The 20,528-nt window shown below is 33.7% G+C and overlaps 1 protein-coding gene across 3 annotated transcripts in view; it reads right to left on the minus strand.

Annotated features, from left to right (window-relative positions):
* The window catches only part of CLINT1 (clathrin interactor 1), a 57,641-nt gene that overhangs the window by 19,137 nt on the left and 17,976 nt on the right, over positions 1 to 20,528 (minus strand). For 2 of the 3 annotated variants that reach the window (XM_010855289.1, XM_010855288.1), the window contains exons 2-6: positions 8,304 to 8,408; positions 7,672 to 7,768; positions 6,090 to 6,198; positions 4,980 to 5,144; positions 1,834 to 2,011 (exon numbers count right to left, since the gene is read on the minus strand). In XM_010855289.1, the coding sequence (XP_010853591.1) occupies positions 1,834 to 2,011; positions 4,980 to 5,144; positions 6,090 to 6,198; positions 7,672 to 7,768; positions 8,304 to 8,408 (654 nt within the window). Of the gene's footprint in view, positions 1 to 1,833; positions 2,012 to 4,979; positions 5,145 to 6,089; positions 6,199 to 7,671; positions 7,769 to 8,303; positions 8,409 to 17,985; positions 18,057 to 20,528 lie in introns of those variants that run through there. The other variant, XM_010855290.1, reaches the window with a different exon arrangement.

A 20,528-nucleotide genomic window follows, 5' to 3' on the forward strand; every position in this document is an offset into this window, starting at 1 on the left:
GGCAAAGAGAAAGTAATAGAACAAGAAGGTACATAGTTAGATCTCTAACCAGCCTACCTACCTGACTGCCATACTTCTTCAGGATATAACAAGAGAAAATGTGGCCATTATGTTTTCTAAATCAAACCAAAAATGTAAATGCTAGGGCCACAAGAACACTAATGAGGGAAAAATACCACAGAGTATTTGAAGTAGGCATCATTTTCCAAAGTTCAACTATTTATTATTACTATATGCATATACTTTCAGTATAAAAGAGCTAGAAATCTAGTTGTAAAATATATTCAAACTATTAAAAATAAATTCTGGTTCTTCAAAGACCATATTCCATAAATAGACAGGAATTCCATAGATGAACCTTAATAGTTTCAAAATTGTATTTTTATTTCTTTTCCATGACCCCTAATCTGAACTGTCAAAGAGTTTTTTTAATAAGAGAAAAAGAGATGGTACTTAAGTTAGATGAACTCACTTGAAGTTGTGGTTGCATCTCTGTGCAACTATAGGCAAGTTCCACACAGATGATTGGGCCTTAGGTTTTACTTCCAAAAATTAAGGGTAAAATCCTTGCTCTAGACTACCTACTAGCAATATGGTGAGACACAAATGACAAAGATCTTATAAAACTTGCTTTGCAGATTAAATGCTATATATTTTACCCTCTTAACTGGCAGAAAGACTAATTAATAGCTATACTGATAGGTAAGAACAAAAAGTGAATGCTAAAAAGTTCCAAGTACTATTCTATGTGAAACTAAATACAAATACCCCATCATCAGAAAATAAAATCTACAAAAATACAGGTGATGTGAAAATATTTTAGCTCAAAAATCAATCTGGATTTTTTTTTTTTCTGGTATACAGTGACACAGAATCTAAATGAAATGTCGCAGAAAGAATTAAATTTCAACCCCCTTAACTTCTGTTTTAAACCTAATATACTAAACTTCATTATCCCTCAGCAATACCTTAGGTCCCTGGATCATCAGATGCTCAAGTACAAAATAAACCATCAAAGTTCTTACTGGAAAAAAAAAATCCAATTAAACAGCCTGAATAAAAACATATAGGAAATGTGATCAAATTTAGAAATAAATGGACACAGACAAGGAAAATGTGCCAATACTAAGTGCAAACAATGTCTGATCTACCATCTTATAAACAGCTATACTGTATATATTATGTATGTATGTGTGTATATATATATACACACACACACACACAATATGCATAAATCAGCATATACAGAAACTGGAACAGTAGAGAAAATCTGCACTCCCTGGGAATTGCCTGGTCATCCAGTGGTTAGGACTCGGCACTTTCACTGCCATGGCCTGGGTTCAATCCTTGGTTGGGGAACCAGATTAGTATGTCCCTATGCAAGGACAACAGTTCACAGACTATTCTATATTTTCACACAAGCACTTTTAGGGGAGTGATACCACTCTGTGTGGTTCTGTAATGGTGGACACTATGCATCTGTCAACTGTACAACACAGTGAACCCTAATGCAAACTGAAGAGTTTAGTTAACAATACTGGTTATCAATTGTTAATAAATGTACACATGAATGCAAGATGTCAGTAACAGGAGAAAGTGTGTGTGTGAGCACACGCTTGTACTCAGAGAGGTGGGGTTATGTGGCAGCTCCCTGTACTTTAGGCACAATTTTTCTATAAAACTAAAAATGCTCTAAAAAATAAAATCCATTAAATAAACAAACAATAAAAGCTGAATTTCAGATAATGCCAACACTCAAACAAAAAAACCCAAGACCCAACTGCATAAATTTAGTACCCTTTCCGAGAGACCCAGGAGACAAAGTGTTAATACCTGCATCTTTCTGGAGAGTCTTCTCTATCTTTCCTCCGGAACTTGCTGATGGTGTCATCAATTGTGCTTCCAATTTTATCACTCAGTTCACCTAATTTATCACTGAATGGAAAAGCACTCTTGTTTTTATCCCACTCCTCATCCCATTTTGATTTGGGCTCAGGATCATATCTTTCACCTATATAAAGCATTAAAAAGAGAAGTGATTCTAAGGACATTAAATTCAAAAAGGGTCTATAGTCCTTATTTCTGAAGCTTTTCCTCATAATAAAATAGTTTTCAAAGGAAAACAGAAAGCTCCCACAGTGCTGAATCAACACAATTACAGCAAGGCACAGCATGGATCGCCAGTCATTAAGTGGCAGGAATGCAGATTCAAAAGCTTTTGTTTATGAAAACTTATACAACCTTAATGCAAAGCACAGCATATCCAGAAGTTCTTAAGGGCTGTTAAAAGGAGTCAAAGAAAACACAAAAACCAAAACAGGATGTATAAGCAAAAGAGAAATGGAAATCTTTTTGGTTTTATGTGGTTTTGTGGGGTTTTTTGTTTGTTTTGGCCATGAGGCACGTGGGATCTTAGTTCCCTGACCAGGGATGGAACCTGCACTCCTGCAATGGAAGTGCAGAGTCTTAACCACTGGACTGCCTGGGAAGTCCTGAAATCTTTTTATTTTTACAGAAGTCGCTTACTGCATTATATTTCATTCTCATCTCTTAATGGTTTTTCAATTATTAGAAAAGTATCAGGACAGCAACAATCTCTTAAAAGACACAAACTATATAGGAAACACTATTCTGAATGCTACATATCTCAATAGTGTAAAGACTCATAACTGTCATTCTTTACTATCAAACTAGAAAAATAAATGTCTTTCATCACCTGGGAAAGCACCTTTCAATTATTTTAAAGAGAAAATAATATTCTAACTACCAAAAACTATACAGACTAGAATGATGAAATATGCTCAAGTGGTTCAGAATAGTGATGATCTATTCAAACACCAAGTCCAAACATATGCTGGGACTGGCAAAACCTAGGGAGCCTCTGTGTGAATCTGTGAATTGAGTCAGTAGATCATTGGCAGTGGAAAAAAGCCCCCAAATCTGTTTTAGTCCTTGTCCTTGAAGACCTAGAGGAGAGATAGGAATTGCAGGTACTAACTGGAACCTTTTCCATTTCCATGTCCAAACTTAAGAGCCAAGAGTAAAATGTCAGAGAAATCACGTGAGGTTAAAAAGAAGAAAAGACTGAAAACTAAGCAGGGTGCAGAGAAAAAGGAAAGACCGATAAGAAACAGCAAAATAATCAAAAGGTGGATAATTGAGCTTTTATCTTAAAAGTTGGTTAAGAAGTTCGGATGGCATACATGCCCACTGGAGATTGAACAAAACCATTTTGTTGAATTACTAAGTAAAACTACAGAGCAAAATTTTCTGTAAGAGTCTGAGGATTTAAAAATATGTCTACTAAATCTGAAAGTGATCACCAACTTAAAGAGAACATGACAAAATGTTTTCTAAACAAAATTAAAGCCAGGATGGTATTGTAAAAGTGAGTAGCTTTGCAACAATGTATATGTACACTTCAGTAACAATGTGATGAACTAGGTGTTGAAAAAAACAAGTTTATAGGAAAAAATGAAAAAAGCACATGAAAACTAAAGTGATTAGCATGGTAAACATCATACTGAGAAAGTGTCAAAGAGACTGCATATTGGCAAGACGTTTTCTAATGTCAAAATGAAAACCATGTAAAATAGTTAAAGTTGACTACTTAAGTCTCTGAATAATACATATAGCATTAAAAACAACGTATAAAAGAAACCAATGCAGGTACACAGGACACTGAATTCTATCTCTAATGCAAATGCTGTAATTAGTTCACTCTGAAGTCTAAAAACTTATTCAACTGTCTAAATGCATCTAATTATATATTGCGCTGATTTAAAAAAGAACTACTAGCAAGTAGAATGAGGAAATAAGTGGCAAATAGCTATTTCTGCTAAAAACCATATTGATCTGCTAAAGCTACCTTGAAAAATCTAAAGAATAGAGTATCTATTGAATACATGGGTAAAAAATAAAAGACTTCTTACCTCCCTAAACAAGAACTCCAAAACATATTTATGTAATTTAAGAGTAACATTTTTGCCAATTCAAGGACTGACTAGTATGTGATATGAGACATAAAAGGAATTTTTCTGCCATTAGAAACATTAGCCTATTAAGTGCAGTACTTTCTTTAATGGCAAGAAAAGCAGAGGAGCAAAAGAGTGAAGATATTTTATAGATACAAAGTAAGAAATAGAAGATTTTTACATGTTTACAATGAAGAATCATGAGATCTCAGTGAAATTCAAATATAAAAAACAGCTATGGTTGTGGGTGGTTAGAGAGTTCCAATATGCAGCTGCTAAGTATACAAAGCATTGGCCAGTCCCTTACACAAAATGGCAAGGGACTGTCAGCATTCACAGAATACAGAACGAGTCCAAAGGAACATACTGTGAAACAGAGTTCTTACTTTCTGTATCTGTTTCAAGCACCTACCTAGTGACCTATTTTAGGAAAACTATATTATACATTAAAAATAAACATGAGAGATGAATGTTCTAGCTGTCCTTAAATATATTAAGAACATATATCTGACAGGCCTAGATGAAAAACTGTTGGTATCGTTACCTTTTTCTACATCAAATTAACACAGTGCTTAATTAAGGGAGGGAATTAAGGATGGACTAACTTGCAGCTCTATTTTTAGCCAAAAATATAACTAAACTGGTTTCGAATTAGCAGGATGAATCTCCTGATCAAACTTTTTTTAATTGCTCTAAATGATTAAGTTAGAGGAATCCTTTTCTTCTTAGAATGGGAACTCCAAGAGGAAAGGACATATATCTATTTTATTCTTTGTATGTCAACTCAAAGTTTGGTCATTCAATAATGCTTAATGATTAAAATCATATTCTTGAACCACAAAAGTAAAAAAAACAGATTCACAGGATCCAAAGGAAACAAAATGAGTATTACATATGTCTTAGTATCATATATATTCAAAAGAGCATTTTTGTCTTCTGTGATTCTTAAAATATACCCAAGAAGCTAAACTGATGTTCAGGTGCTAATCTGTCTTTGATACTCACTGTATCTGAATCCTCCAACACTGTCTGAGGAAACCCCAACATATTTGTCTTTGTTCTTCTTGGCTTTCTTTCGCTCTTCACGAAGCCTGTCATCATCCTGGGCAAATTCAACCAATTCTTTCACCTTCTGGCGAATATTTATACCTTGATCCTTGCCATGCTCATCTGTGAGGATGGTAAGGGAGAAACAAAACCTTAAGAATTCAGTTAATATGTATTAAACCTTTTAACACACACACAAAGACATGAAAATTTCAAAGTAAGAAACCACCTTCAGTATTTTTAAATTAATAAAAAGAGGCAAACTGTGTTACTGAATTTTGTCATTTCTTCATCAAATCCTAAGTCTTGAGATGCAATTCTGGCTTATAAGAGCTTGCAGAAATGAACTAAAAAGGACCACAGATAACGGTGCCATGCAAAATCAATTAAAGATCCACTAAAAAGGATTACTAACAATAATCATACAAAAATGGACTAATATCCAAAAATGTTATTTTCTCTTTCTATAGTATTTTAACAAAACAAAATCTACATTTTAATGACTGAAAAGCACCTAAATGCCTTCCTCGCCCCAATACAAGTTTGAAAACACGAATTACCAGGATTTAGTATAGCTGAAAAACTGAAATTTTAAAGTGCTTTCAACTGGGGTACACTACAAAATGAAATGTGGTTCATTCTGTATCCTCTTTCACATTCAAAACACACTCTGGCCTTGCTGCCTTTGCACAGTAAATATTATTTGGTGGGAGGAAAAAAACCCCAGCTTCAAACAGATGTGTGTGTTTTGGAGCTCTAACCTTTTCTTCCCATATGATTAAAGCTATTCCTTTATGGACACCACAGGGGACCAGTCTCCAGTGCATATTTTAATATAAACCCGAACACTCATGTTGTGTTGGTTCTGTTGTTATTAGCCAGTCTTTTCTGCAAGTTCTTGTCTTCACTAATTAATACTCTAGGGCCCCACGTCTTGGATTCTGCACTCGTCACACAACCAGCAACAGTCACATTCTAATTAGAGCAGAGAAGCTTCTAAGCTGGTTCAGGTGACTGACAACTCCAACTACTGTTTTAATTTGCTTATAAGGTTTTTCTATTGCTCACCTACAAAGTGGTAATTTTCCAGGGATCGCAAATCATAAATGTGTTCTCTGGCACTTGTAACAACACGCTCTGATCCATTCCTTATGAGGTAAGCTAGGAGCAGCAATGACTGTAAAAATACAAAGCACCAAATGATTTAACGAAATAAATTCTGGTAGAGCTCTGGTAAATAGCTTAAAAAAAATAAAATCTAACAGCAAATAAATAATCTGTATGTGTGTGGGGTGGGGGGAGCGGAGGAGGGGGAGGGCATTCTTTACCATACATTAGACTTTAAGTACATTTAAAACCTCGTATTTTCAATTTAGAGTTCCTCTTACACCAAGCATAATAAATAATTATAAACTGTCCACTGGATACATGTGTCAAAAGATTTAAAAAAATTAATCTTTTAGGAAAAAGATGTTAGGAAAAATCTGAATGTATGATATAAATGAACACTAAGCTTTTAGAAAGCTGATTCAGTTTTACTGTTAAAAACATTAAAGAAAATAATTATTTGGTAATTATATGATCTCAGAGCACTTTTCCCAGATAAAATTTAACTTGGGAGGTTTGTGATGTGGCTTTTGTTTAAAAAACTTACTGTCAACAAATATGAGAAAAAAACATTAAGAATTTCTTTTTGAGGTGATGAAAAATGTTCTGATTTAGACAGTAGTAACAACGCACAACTTTGTGAATGCACTAAAAAATCACTGAATTATGAATTCTGAACTTTGTTTGGAGCAAACCTCACATAAAGATGATTAGACCTATGAAAATCTAGTTAGGCTGGAGAACTGAGGAACAAAAAACCCTCATCTGAGCAGGAATTTAATCTTTAAAAAAGTAGTTTACTCTAGAATTATTAAAACAAAACCCTCTAATTATAAAAAATTAATTTATAGGAATTTAAACTATTTCATCACTACAACTGTACAAGCTAAAGAAATGACAGTAAACGTTTTCAGAAACAAACATCATCAAAAACATGGAACTAAATAAAGCCACTAATTTTTAACGCTGAAAGCCAGAAATGTTATTTTTAAAGCTTCATATATGAATATTATAACAACATTTTGGAAAGCATAAAAAAACCTTCCAAGTAGCAAGAAAATATAGTGGAGGTGGAGGAACCGATTACTATCTTGTTTAGAATTCTACACTATATGATGAGGTCAGAATTAAATGAAAGGAACCTAACAGAAGGGTACATCTCTGCAAGTTTTAAAATGTTAGAATTTTAATGATTTAGAATTTATTATATTTAAAAATAACACATTTCTGGTGCACAATACTGTAATACTACTGGAAAATTTTTATGTAGAGATGACAAATGATATTAGAGGGTGGTTTTATCTTAAATGCTCTAACACTAAACACAGATACACTATAGATTCATTACTTTTGATATGCACAAATATATGAATAGCTATTTATGGTGATTAAAAAATACAACTCAAATAGCAAATCAATTTTTTATCTGTTTTAGAATATTCTAGTCTAGGATTCAATGTCCATCATAATCACTTATGTATGTACACTTTAAAATTTCATGTCTTCTACATGTCAAGTAATAAATACAGACTAATACCCATACCTTATAAACTCTTCTCCAATTTTTTTTGTTGTCTTTTAACATTCGTGACCAAAGCATGTTCATAAGTTCTGGAAATTGTTCATACATAAAGGTAGCCCTGAAAAAAGAATAGTTTTCCTCAAGAGTTTGTAGTATGTTGATTTGACAGTAGATGGCAGGCTTGTTCTAAGTTACTGTATTTTCCTAAAGAGCTTTAAAAAATAAGTTTAATTTTTAAAAAATTTAGATATGGTACCTTTAAAATGTCTATTTTATATAGTATCTAGCACATAAATCCCACTAATATCATATTTCATGAGCCCTTCATTCAGTGGCATAGTCAGCCAGATGTTTGTCAGGAAAAAATTTTCCTAGTTTTAAGTCATTTTATATGCATTTGTCAAAATTTTACATAGTTAAGCTACAGAAAGTCTCTAAACTTCATTGAAAAAGAAAAATTTTGTTTACTTTATTGAGCTAATATTTAAGAGGAATGGATCCTCATAAAATTTGCTGCACTGATATCTGAACGATTATATGCAAAATTTATTATTATCTGGCAGTTGAACAGTTTAAAATTGAAAGCAAATTTCACATTTCTGGGTAAAGATAGTTGCATTCTTTCTGCACTGCTGAGTCAAATTATCACTTACTTGGCAATCTCTCCCATGAGTTGCCCAGAAGGTCCCCAAGGATCGTCATTCGTTGCTTCTCGAACCTTAGACTCGATCTCTGAATAATTCATAACCACATTGGTGCTGAAGACAAAAAAAATGCACGCACATACACACAAAGATTAGCATCAAAACTGAGAAACACATGAAAACTTAATAATGACACTACTGGGTGTCCTAATGAGATACCTCTACAGGGTGGGAAAGAAAACATCTTTTGTGCACAAGCTACCCTTAGGACACTATATAACACATTTAAGTTATCTTTAGGAAGATTTTACTATTCCATTAGCCTTCAAGAATATAAATGAGAGATTACATTAGAGCTGGCATAAGTCCAGTAAAAAATGGCTTTAGGTCAAATTAAAAAGGAAATTGAACATGCTAAAGTCTATTATAAAACTAACTTGTCAGTTTGCTGACCAGACCTGGTTTACATTCAGTCTTAGGTCCCCTGTTTACAGAAATTCTTTAAGTTAATGAGCAAAATTATATAGAAGCTGAATGTTATTTATACTGTATTTAAATTAAAACGCAATAAAAAATCAAACACTAAAGATGTCTAGAATCACTATGGATTTTAACTGTAATCCTTGCCTTTTTTAATTTACTGTACCACATTCATTTTCTATGTCACTCTAACCCTTACTTTTAATGGCTACATAATATTCCATCAGAGGATTATATGACAATGTATTTAATTTTCACTTAAGACTTCATCAGTGGTCCAAAACATGGGTTTTAGGAGTCAGAGAGATCTGACTACAATTACTTTGTGATCTTTGGCAAAATTATTTTACTTCTCTTACTGTTTCCTTAAACGTAAAAATGGGAATAAGGAGGAATATTATTTACTACCTCAAAGGGTAACATATCAAATGGTATACCACGGTACAGTGTCTAGCTAATATCCCCTATTAGAATTTTAAAATATTAAGTAATATTTTTATAATAAAGAACTACCATTGAAAAAAGCACCTTACAAATAAGATATGAGATGGCAAAACATCTGGTTGTTAAAAAAGAATTTCTCATGCTTATATGGATTTAAGAATTCAAAGACATTCTGAGGAATAAATAAGAATGTGACATACTGTAGTAGTGCTCATTTGACATAGAGAGCTCCAATTATTACAGAAAAAATTATTGTATCAGATGCCTGTGAATTTGGTAATTCATCCACTTAGTTTTAGCAATAGTCAAAAAGTGAGAAATTGCTAACTGTTATGGGCTTCCCTGATGGCTCAGATGGTAAAGAAGCTGCCGTGATGCAGGAGACCCTAGTTCGAAGACTAGGTTAGGAAGATTCCCTGGAGAAGGGAATGGCTACCAACTCCAGTATTCCTGCCTTGGAGAAACGATTCCCATCACAGAGGGGCCTGGTGGGCTATAGTCCATGGGGTCACAAAGAATCAGACACAACTGAACAACTAAACATGATGTGACAATGACATTAGTTATATCTACCCCACTTTTGTTATATGGTTTTTCAGTTATCAAAAAAGTTCTGTTTTTTAAGTAATGAAGGTTTGTTAATAACTGGCACTCAAATCTCTCACATATAAACTTCAAATTTATTACAAATACTTCAATTAATAAACAGTATTAGTTCAAATCTTAAAGGAACCATTACGCATAAACGACTTGCCAAATCACAAAACTAATCTGGCTTCTAGGTTTACATTCAGTTCTATTAAAGTAGAAAAATGAAATTTATTACTTTCTTTCAAATCTTAGAGAAAGCCACACTGGTTTGATAACATAAATACAAATTATTTCCCTAGCACTAAAATAAATCCATGGTCTCTACTGCCTCTTTAAAATTTAAGACTATTAGTGAATGGACTTTTATAAAAACCCAGTGATCATTCTATTGGCAATTTTATGTATAAATATAGAGAGATAACTTTTTTCCTCATTTTTGCTAACAGTGGAACCAAAATAAAATCAAGGCAGCCAATGGCATATCTGCAATTTAAGATGCCACGAAATAACATATTTCAAAATGCTTTTGTTTATCTTACTGGTTGAAGAATGCATGCGTTAGGCAGTTAATAGTGTCAAAATGCAGCATGGGAATGAACAATAGCAATCAGGATTATAATTCATCCAAGCATTTCATGACCAAGAAAGCACTTGAAATTGTTTGCACTGTTTAATTTGTTGAAGAACGAGATGAAAAGAGTTAATCTCTAGTCCATGTACATGAAATATTTTTACAAGAGCCTTCATAAATGCTGCAGCTTTCAGAACACTACTTTCCTTGTTCAAGTTACAAAAGCCCATGGGTCAAATGAGAAAGGTCCTGTTTCCCTAACCCTTCACAAGATCCTTAACTGAAGGCCTGTGTGTTTGAGCCCTGTGTGTTTAAGAGGAAGAGGTGGCAGAGAGCCAATATCTTAAGAATCTCCTATTTCCTTGGTTGAAAAACAATGGGAACTATGTAAAAGGACAATTTGCCATTAGAACATACTCACAGTATAAAATGGCAACAATATGGAAAAATACGGCAACAACAGTAACAAAAAGTAACCAAGTTAGAAAACTCCATGAAAAGTAATCAGGCTCTGTTTTGAAACCATTTTCCAATGAAAGCATTGCTTTCCAGAAACTGAAACCACTCAGGATAAGAATCTAATGAAGAATTCCAAAATGAAGTATTTTAAAGCTACACTTAATTTAGGAACAAATGTAAACTAAAACAAAACAACACTGTATAGTTTGGCCTTATTCCAGGTTACTTAAAAATAATTATTTCTTAAAAGGTAAAAATAGCATTTTGATCCTTCCCGTCCCATGTTTTCTATTGCCCCCAATCCACACCCTGCCCATAATTCTAGCGACCTTTTTAAGAAAGGAAAAAAAGTCCCCGCTTTCCCTCATAAACGAAAAGCTAAAAAAAAAAAAAAAAAAAAAATCATGTCCAGATGTGAAAGGAAAACACAGCTAGCTTAATTCCTAAAACCTATGACTGACATAAATGTTTTAAGAATGGGTAATTCAGACACTAGAGGGGGATCTCTCATCAGTTTTTTAAAACACAGAGAAATCAGACAAAGGTTGAGGATCCGCTCTGCAAACAAAATTACAGGAAATTACCAGGGAATGACCAGAGTGAAGAACATTAAGAAGCTGCTCATGTGCTGAAGATTTTTACCTTAAAGCAATACAGAACTACTGCTTTTTATACGGATAAAACCCACAATTGAAATCAAACCACTTACACACTTTCACATTTGCTCCTTATAACATCCCAGCAATAGGATACAAGACTGACTACCAGTCCCCAAGAGGAATACTTAACTCTGAACAACCCAGCACTACACCCAATCACTGGATTTTCAATGCGAACTTCTAGAAGTTACACCCTCAAGTCCTCTACATACACTTCTATGGCTATATGAACACAGTCAATATTCATTCAATTACTCAATTTGTAAATAATTAGTGTTCATTTTGGCCCTCCTCTTTATTCCCCATTTTCTGCTTATTTCACTGGTCACTACTGATAAAATACCACATTATTTTACTTGGTAATAGTCTTGGTCCAGGGTTTAGAGGCAAAATTGGTTCAAAGTAAAAGCTAAAATGGAGTTTTGACCTACAGATGGTCAATGATTCTTCTAATGTCCTTAAAGAAGAAACAGTAAAATAACAGAAAAGAAAAAACTTAGTCTTACGGTATTTTTTTCCTGCCAAAAATTCAAGAATATTCTTTGCTAAAACAAAACTACAAACCAAGAGAAAAGGTAAAGTATAGGTATAATCCAGTCCTAACTGCTAACAAAGGATAATGAAAATTGAAATTGATTTAGTAAAAAGTCTTTTTCCTAGCCTGCTTAATTTTACATTAAAAAAAATAAAATGGGTCCATATTTTTAATAGATTCTACTGTTTGTTTCAAAGTTATTATAAAGACTATTCATTCTGAATTCAGGAGAAAATATTTAGCAGTATTTTCTATTAGACGGTTTTCAATTTGTGTTTTTTCATACGAACATCCACACTTACATATACAAGAGAGTCAGAAAAACAGAGGCAGAGACGAGACAAACACAGCATTCAAAGTAATGGTTTTAAATAATGTTTTTTTTTCCTTCAAACTATTTTCTTTTTCCTGTATTTTCCAAAATTTCCCCCATGAATATTATATTGTAACAAAGAGGAAAGTGTTAAAATGCCATTAAGAATACAAATGAGTACTATATCATCATTAGCAACATTTTAACTATTAATAGGCAAATAAGCATCATGGTATATCAAATGAGTATTATTTGTACTTCCAATGTCCGACTGAGCGACTGAACTGAACTGAACTCAACTGAATGTCTTATTATTATCAGACTAATAATTGCAGCAAACTAGTAACTACACATATGTATGTACACATACTAAAATATGTATACCAAATGCTACCTGTGTAAAACCACAGGGATCAATTTAGGTACCTAATATTGAAATTAACTTGCTTAAAAAAACACCGTATTAGAGAAGAATGATTCTAGACATTAAAATCTATATTTAAAAGTGACCTCTCTATCTTAATGTCACAGATTTCAGAATATACTTTTATGATATAGGTAAAATTATAATGCTCCCTCTAAAATCCTAATCTTTTAAAAACTTATTAAAAACAATAACATACTCTTAAAATAAACACTGAAAAAAGACAGTTTTCTCAGGTAACAAGTTACTTAAGCCAGGAAAATCTGTTCCTTTTTAAAAATGTTTCTAACCAAAATAGCAGGGAAATAATTTTAAGAATACCTGCTCTAAAAGCTAGATAATGGACCATGTGACATTCATTTTTCATCAGGGGATGATGGTCTTCACCACATTATCCTTGCTTGCAAGCTGAACAATTATAGGTTCAATACTCGTATTTTAAAACAAAGTTAGATGTTACTGCAGTTCTGTGAATGGTATCAAATGTATGGTCAATAACGAAGAAGTCTAGTACTCCTAAATTTGACAAATACATAACTCTCATTTTTATCAAAAAATCTTAATGTATAGAAATAGGGAGGGGAGGTGGGAAAATTGGTTCATCTACTTGGCTGGGTATTTGCTACCCATTTAAAAAAAAAAAAAAAAGCCCTTTCTGGATCTGAAAATGAAACACAAAGCAATGAATAATGTCCTAACACAAGTAATGATTCAGTACAGGAATTAATGCTGCTAAAGCCGATATTATCATGTTTGATTACATAGCATCTTAGTTATAAAATAGCTACAATGCTAAAACAAAGAAAAAAACTACAGTACTCCCTCCATAAGAAAACTGGTAAGTTAACTACTGAAAACTACAGAAGTAACAAAATAACAAACCCAATGCTTGCCACTTTCTCTTCAGCCTGCCATTACTAGCAAAAGTCCCTCTACCAAAAAATAATTCAAAAATTTGAGAGAGGAGGAAGGGAAAAATATTTAATAGCATCTCCTTAGTAGAGAAGTTTAAATAAACTTACATTCAGGATGAAAAGACTAGTAAACAGCAATAGATGTTAGGGTTTTGAATTTTAATTAAATGTAGCCCATTTCCTATTATGCCATAATGCTGCAGAATCAGAGAATTAATAATATCACCTAAGCTAAAAGTCTACTAGTTGATATAGTTAATATGTAGGATGACATCACAAGTTATGCTACAAAAAGAACTAAATGCTGAATTAATATTTTAAAAAATATATTCTTGGTCATGGAAATTACATTTCCTTTGGTTTTACTAAAATTAAATACAAACTAACCAGTTAAAAAGGAGGAAACCAATGTACCCCTCTCTTAAACATACATATTCTTAAAAGCAATGTAAAGAAAACATCAGTTTAAATAGGAAATAACTGAGACTGAAAACATCTAAAATCTGAGGCTCTCTTAACCATGCTCCTGCAGTAACAAGATTTCAGAAAAGACTAACCAAGCTACTTAAAAAAAGTGACCTTATATCAATCCACTTCCACTTATAAATATGTACTGACAGTATGCTCATGTGCATATTATTTATGATCACTTATTTACACAGAGGACTATGCTGATTATGTACCTTCTGTTTTCCTTTTCACTTTTCAAGAGAAGAACATTAAAATGCTAAAATATTTAACCTGCTACTTTTAAAAATAATCAACAAGAATAATAGGCACTGAAATATATCTTATTCTTTAGCTCTCACAGTCAAGAAACATTAAAACCAAATAAATATTAAATAGCAATTTATCAGGTTTTATTGAGGGAGGAAGGGAGTCCCATAATCATTTTTAAAGCTTCTAACTTTTAAAATAATTCTGGATACTTAAAGATCAAGTTATGAAGATCATACTATAGCCAGATACTGAATACATTTGAAAAATACGGCACAGGCAGAAAAACTAAGTCCAAAACTCAAGCAGCCTGCCTATATGACATTAAAACCACAGAAAATGTATTAATGTTCAAAAACACCATATTAATTATTCTCTCTCCACATAGTAGTAGGTAATAGAAAAGTTGTTGTTCAGCTGCTCAGTCGTGTTGCAAGCCCATGGACTGCAGCATGCCAGGTTTCCTTGTCCTTCACTATCTCCCACAGCTTGCTCAAACTCATGTCCATCAAGTCGGTGATGCCATCCAACCATCTCATCCTGTCTTCTCCTTCTCCTCCCACCTTCAGTCTTTCTCGGAATCAGGGTCTTTTCCAATGAGTCAGTTCTTCACATCAGGTGGCCAAAGGATTGGAGTTTCAGCTTCAACATCAGTCCCTCCAATGAACATTCAGGATTGATTTCCTGTAGGACTTACTGGTTTGATCTTGCAGTCCAAGAGACTCTCAAGACCACAGTTCAAAAGCATCAATTCTTTGATGCTCAGCCTTCTTTATGGCCCAACTCTTACATCCATACATGATTACTGGAAAAACCATAGCTTTGACTAGACGGACCTTTGTTGGCAAAGCAGTATCTCTGGCTTTTTAAAATGCTGTCTAGGTTTTTCATAGCTGTTTTTCCAAGGAGCAAGCAAGCATCTTTTAATTTCATGGCTGCAGTCACCATCTGCAGTGATTTTGGAGCCCGAGAAAATAAAGTTTCCATCATTTCCCCATCTAATTGCCATGAAGTGATGGGGCCGGATGCCATCATCTTCGTTTTTTGAATACTGAGTTTTAACAGAAAAGTACCCCTGATATACTTTTAAAAATTCTAATTGTTTTAAGTTGTAAGAAAATTAAGGACTATATACTCTTTTTTAATCAAAAGCTATTATCACATCAATCCTACTACCAAATTCTTTGATGCATACTGAGTGATGCTGGCCTTCAATTTCAATAACAGTTCAGACCAGTACTATTATGGGGCTGGAAAACTGAAGTATAGAATTTTAATCACCTGTGGTGTTTTCCTATTACTGAACACTGTTGATAGATACAGCTCAATATTCTTACAATCTTAACTCAAAATTTTACACTGCATTTGTACTACGTACAGATAAAGTGGAAGGATAAATTCTACAAAACTATTTTCTATAGAAGTATTTTTCATTGCAGTGGCATGGTGGGGGGAGGGGGGAGGGCAGGGAGTAGAATGAACAGAGAACAAATGAAGCATTACTTTGAAGGTAGAAGAAGCTATAAGAATAAACCCCTAACACTGTTGAAAGATAAACTGAAGACCTTTGTGTATAAAAATGCAGACTCTTGACAATCTCCCAAATTCAATCAAGAATTAAAGTATCCTCTGCATATTATATTTCCTCAATACAAGATAACCAATATTTAAATTAACCAAATTATATTTCTTAGGTAAGCAACTTTTGCATGGCAGAACATGTTCCATAAATTTCTTCTACTGATTCCATATAGATTTGATTGTGTCATCAATCCAAGGTACCACCAAACCCAATGCGTTCCTCTTTAAATATGTATAAAACTTCTATTTTCTGTCTGTGAATTTTATAAGGCTCTGCCACATTCAATACCAATACTAAACACAGGCTTTCTGTGAATTGTTTTTCACAAAAAAGCTAAGGTGTTATCACAGCCTAAGAGTTGGAACACAACAAAGCTGAGCTCCAAGATGGATACCAGTGACTGACTTAGCTAAGTGACTAGTTTCCACACATGCAAGTCAGATTTGGATCATAATAAAATTAAACATTATTTCCTGTTAACAAATCCTCTTTAAGAAGAGTTTAAAACTCAAAACTCTGAACAGAAAAATCTATCAAGACTCTACTGTATTTTAGAAAGAACGGTTACAACAGTAGGAAACGTAATGCAAAAAAATTAATCTAAGAACTTTTATCAGTAACTGACACTAACCAATTTATAACGTACTTTCTCTTTTAATCTCTAAAAACACCCATTACAGATTTTCAGTATTCCAAATGATATCTTTATCTAAAGATTACAAGCTCAAAACCAGCACTCCAAAGCCACACAATTTCACAATGAGTGTTAAAAAAATAACTTAGTTCCTTGCTTTAGTAAATTTACCGAACATTCCATGAAAATTTCCAGTGTTCATTATCAGTTTGCATAAGCCAAAACGAACCAGACCCACATCTAATATCTCTGAGATTTCTGATTTTTTCATCATTTAAGTGTAAAGTGGTCCTAACATGTAACCAGTATAAATAATAAATCTTACGAATTTCCTCCCCCCCGCAAAAGAAAAACACAGAAAAATCATTATTCTATGGTTTATGCAGAATTCAAGGTCAGGAAAGGGCAAAGTTGTTAAAGAAACCAACATTCCAAATTTAGTTTCAAATAGCAAACTTTGTACCAGACTAGAATGTATAAATAAATTGATCACGGAAAAGATAAAAACTTAACAGAAGCAGTAACTAAAATACCTCATTTTATACGAAAGATCATTAAATATTTATGGTCTTTTGGGAAACACATTAGAAACCACATATAATTTTATTTCAATGCCTCAAAAAAATATAGGAATTGATCCAAAAAAAAAAAAAACCCTTAAATTGGGATGGTAGTTGGATTTCTGCCCCTCAGAGTCTGTCATTTAATTCTTTTTTTCCAAAATGTACCACCCCTTGATCACTACTAGTGTGACAAACTGGCAACTTTTCAAGGAAGTAGTTTAGTAATTTATGTAACAGATGTGCAAAGGAAAACTATATGGATCAGATAAGTCAAGAAAAACATCCTGATGTCCACAACTAAATTATGACCTGTAGGAGGAAGAAACTATAAAACTATTTCCCTTCCTGTACAACATCAGAGGTTAGCAATACCAAATTAAATAATCCATTTGATGGCAGCCCATATTCAGACATTAAAACAGGCTTGGGCTTTGACTCTGACTCTAGGAACTGGTCCAAAACACAAGGCCACACTAGAGGAAAACACTGTACAACCACTAATTTTCACAATCTGCTTCATCTCTTATGGCTATTTTGTAGAAAATATGTATAGTAATTGACCAGTAATTTAATAGAAATGAATATGCCCATATCTTATCTCTGATCCCTGGATAAATCAACCACTTATGTGTCTCAGCTACCTAATCTGAAAGGTAGTTCCTATGTATTACTGAGATTAAATTGAATGGCATGTAAAGCATTTACCACACATGGTTATGTTTCTGCCAGAATTTATCATTTTCAATTTGAAGATATTCTTTATATGGCCCCTTAGAATATACTGGCATTAATACTTATTACTTACCTATGCTATTCATTGTTGTGGAACTTTAGAGTCAAGGTAACCGGCAGCCTATCTGACCCACAGTATGCATGCTGAAATGAAGAGTTCAAAGATATAACTACACTTCAAGGCAGGATGACTATTATTTAAAAATGGCCAAAGATCTGGAAATGAGTTTCTCTAAGGGACAGGACAAGTATCAATACAAGCCATTTTACAAACAGAGTTTGTATTCTGAAGTTCACTCTCTTTAATCTCAGTACCACCAACCATGTTCTAGGGTTTTAGTTTACATTAAGCAGCAATTTCTCCTATATTGGTAATCTGATATCATCTGATAATGTCTTTAACATTTTTTTGGATTTACTAAACTAACTCATCTGTATCAGCTACTAGAGTCAGACATTCCAAAAGCAAATTATGGGAAAAACAAAAGATGTTTAAGCTATTATAAAAAGAAACTTTCTCAGCATGAAGTTTATATCTACAATTTAGATACTGTAAGTTGTAGAATTTTAAGCTTTCAAAATGCCAAAAACAAGGTCCATGTAACTGATTCCATGAAGTGTCTACCTGAACAAAGGATGTTAGAAAAGCCACAACAACCAGTTTCTCCATTCAGTTTCCTGTGTAACAGCACAAATTATTATCCTAGGAAGTGTCTGGATATTCACAGGTCTTATATGGAAGCCCTTCTCTCTAGCACAAGTGCTGCTAACATGAACTGGACAGCAGATGACAGGATTAGAGAAAAGCTTTCCCAATGTAGGCTAGTCCCATGATGCTACAAGTTATTATTTCCAGAGAGGCACTCTGGCAGCAATAAGATTTGAGGAGGGTGGCAAAATGGAAGACTTTTATTGTGTGTGGTTCAAGAAAGCAGAATGAGAAGCTGCTCCCAAAATGCTACAGCAGTGTGCTTGGAAAAACAGCAACAGAACAGGCAGAGGCAGCCACCAGTAGGAAATTCTTCCCTTCATAGGCATAAGAAAGCAGCTCTCACAATACAAAATTGTATGAACACTAACTACCAACTATATAAAAACACGTGTGCATGTGGACAAAGCCTAAAGTTAAAAAGCCCATAAAAAGTGTTGGGGTGGAGGCACACATTTAAAATTTCATTTATACAATGACAAAAAAAAAAAACAACTAATTTGGGGGGGAAGAAAAATAGTACTTGTATATACAACTTCTTTACCCTTGCTAGGGAAGTGCCCGCTGGCTGGGCTGATTTAATTCTGCCGAGGATCGGCTTCCACTCCCCTGGCTCAGCAGCCTGTATGCTGTGCACAGATAAAAGCTTTCTGAAAAGAGAGCTACGGATAGAAGGCCAGAAGATACAAGTATCAAGTTACTCTCGGGCCCTTGGCTCCGAAGGACACTGCTGCCTCGAAAGGAGCCTGTTCCCAAGGAATGAATGCAAGCCCCAACCCAAAACCATTTTCTATTTCCAGATGACTGTTTTTTTCTTTTAACACATATCTCTGTAACTGTCAAGATTTTCCGTTTTTATTTTCTTCTGAAACAGTACTCTAGTGTTTTGCGAAAAATACTCTGGGAGACATTAATAGGTGTTATGTGAGAAATGTGTTCCATGGTGAGGTTTAGGAAATGTTACATAAAACAAAGGCAACTTTATTACTGCAACACTTCTTGGAGACTTTACTATTCTCATGTGCATTATGAGTCTCCAAGAGGGGACTATATTAAATATTTCTGAAACTTTGGGGACAACATACCTTTTCCCTGGAGCATTTCCTAAGTGTCCCAAGAAACCCATTTCAATGTATTTTTAAAAAATGGCCCTTTTCCCCCAAACTTCTAAAAATATTGTCAGCTGATACCTTTTATTTTACCATTGTTTTTACTTTCTATTATTTCTTATCTTTAATCTCATGAATAGTTTTTCCTTTAACCTTTTATGTTTTTAGACTGTTGGTTGGCTTTCAGCCTTTAACCTTGCTTTACTTCTTACCTAGTTTTATCATACTTAAAAAACAAACAAAAAACCTTGATCTTTATTGTTAATGTTAGTTTTCTTTTTCTTTTTTTAATATGGCCACGTCACGCAGCTTGAGGGATCTTAGTTCTCCAATTAGGGATCAAACCGTGGCCCCGGCAATGAAAACCCCAAGTGCTAACACTAGATCGCCAGGGAATTCCCCAGATATTATTTTAAGTCTCATCTGTTTTACTCTTTTTTAACCCTTTCTGCATTGGGTTTTTTAAATGTTTAAAACTTTATTCCAACCTCTCCAAAGTTTTCACTTTATTTTAGCTTCAATTTTTAATTTCTTAATCTTCATTTAATAACCATGTTAAATATCTTATTTAAATATCTTTATTAGTTAAATAAAGTTAAATATCTTTATTTCCTGCATATTTTACTGATTTTATGATATTTTATGAAGCACAGCTAAACAAAAAGAAACACAGCAAAGAGCTCAGGAAGAGATAGATGACCTCTCCCCACGGGCCTTACTCTCACACTAGTAGCTGCTTTTCTAGGCTCCCTCATGCAGACCTAACATTTTTCACAAGGATCAATACCCATATGAGAT

The sequence above is a fragment of the Bison bison genome, unplaced genomic scaffold (assembly GCF_000754665.1).
Source record: "Bison bison bison isolate TAMUID 2011002044 unplaced genomic scaffold, Bison_UMD1.0 scf7180017864363, whole genome shotgun sequence".
In the NCBI taxonomy this organism is placed as follows: Eukaryota; Metazoa; Chordata; class Mammalia; order Artiodactyla; family Bovidae; genus Bison; species Bison bison.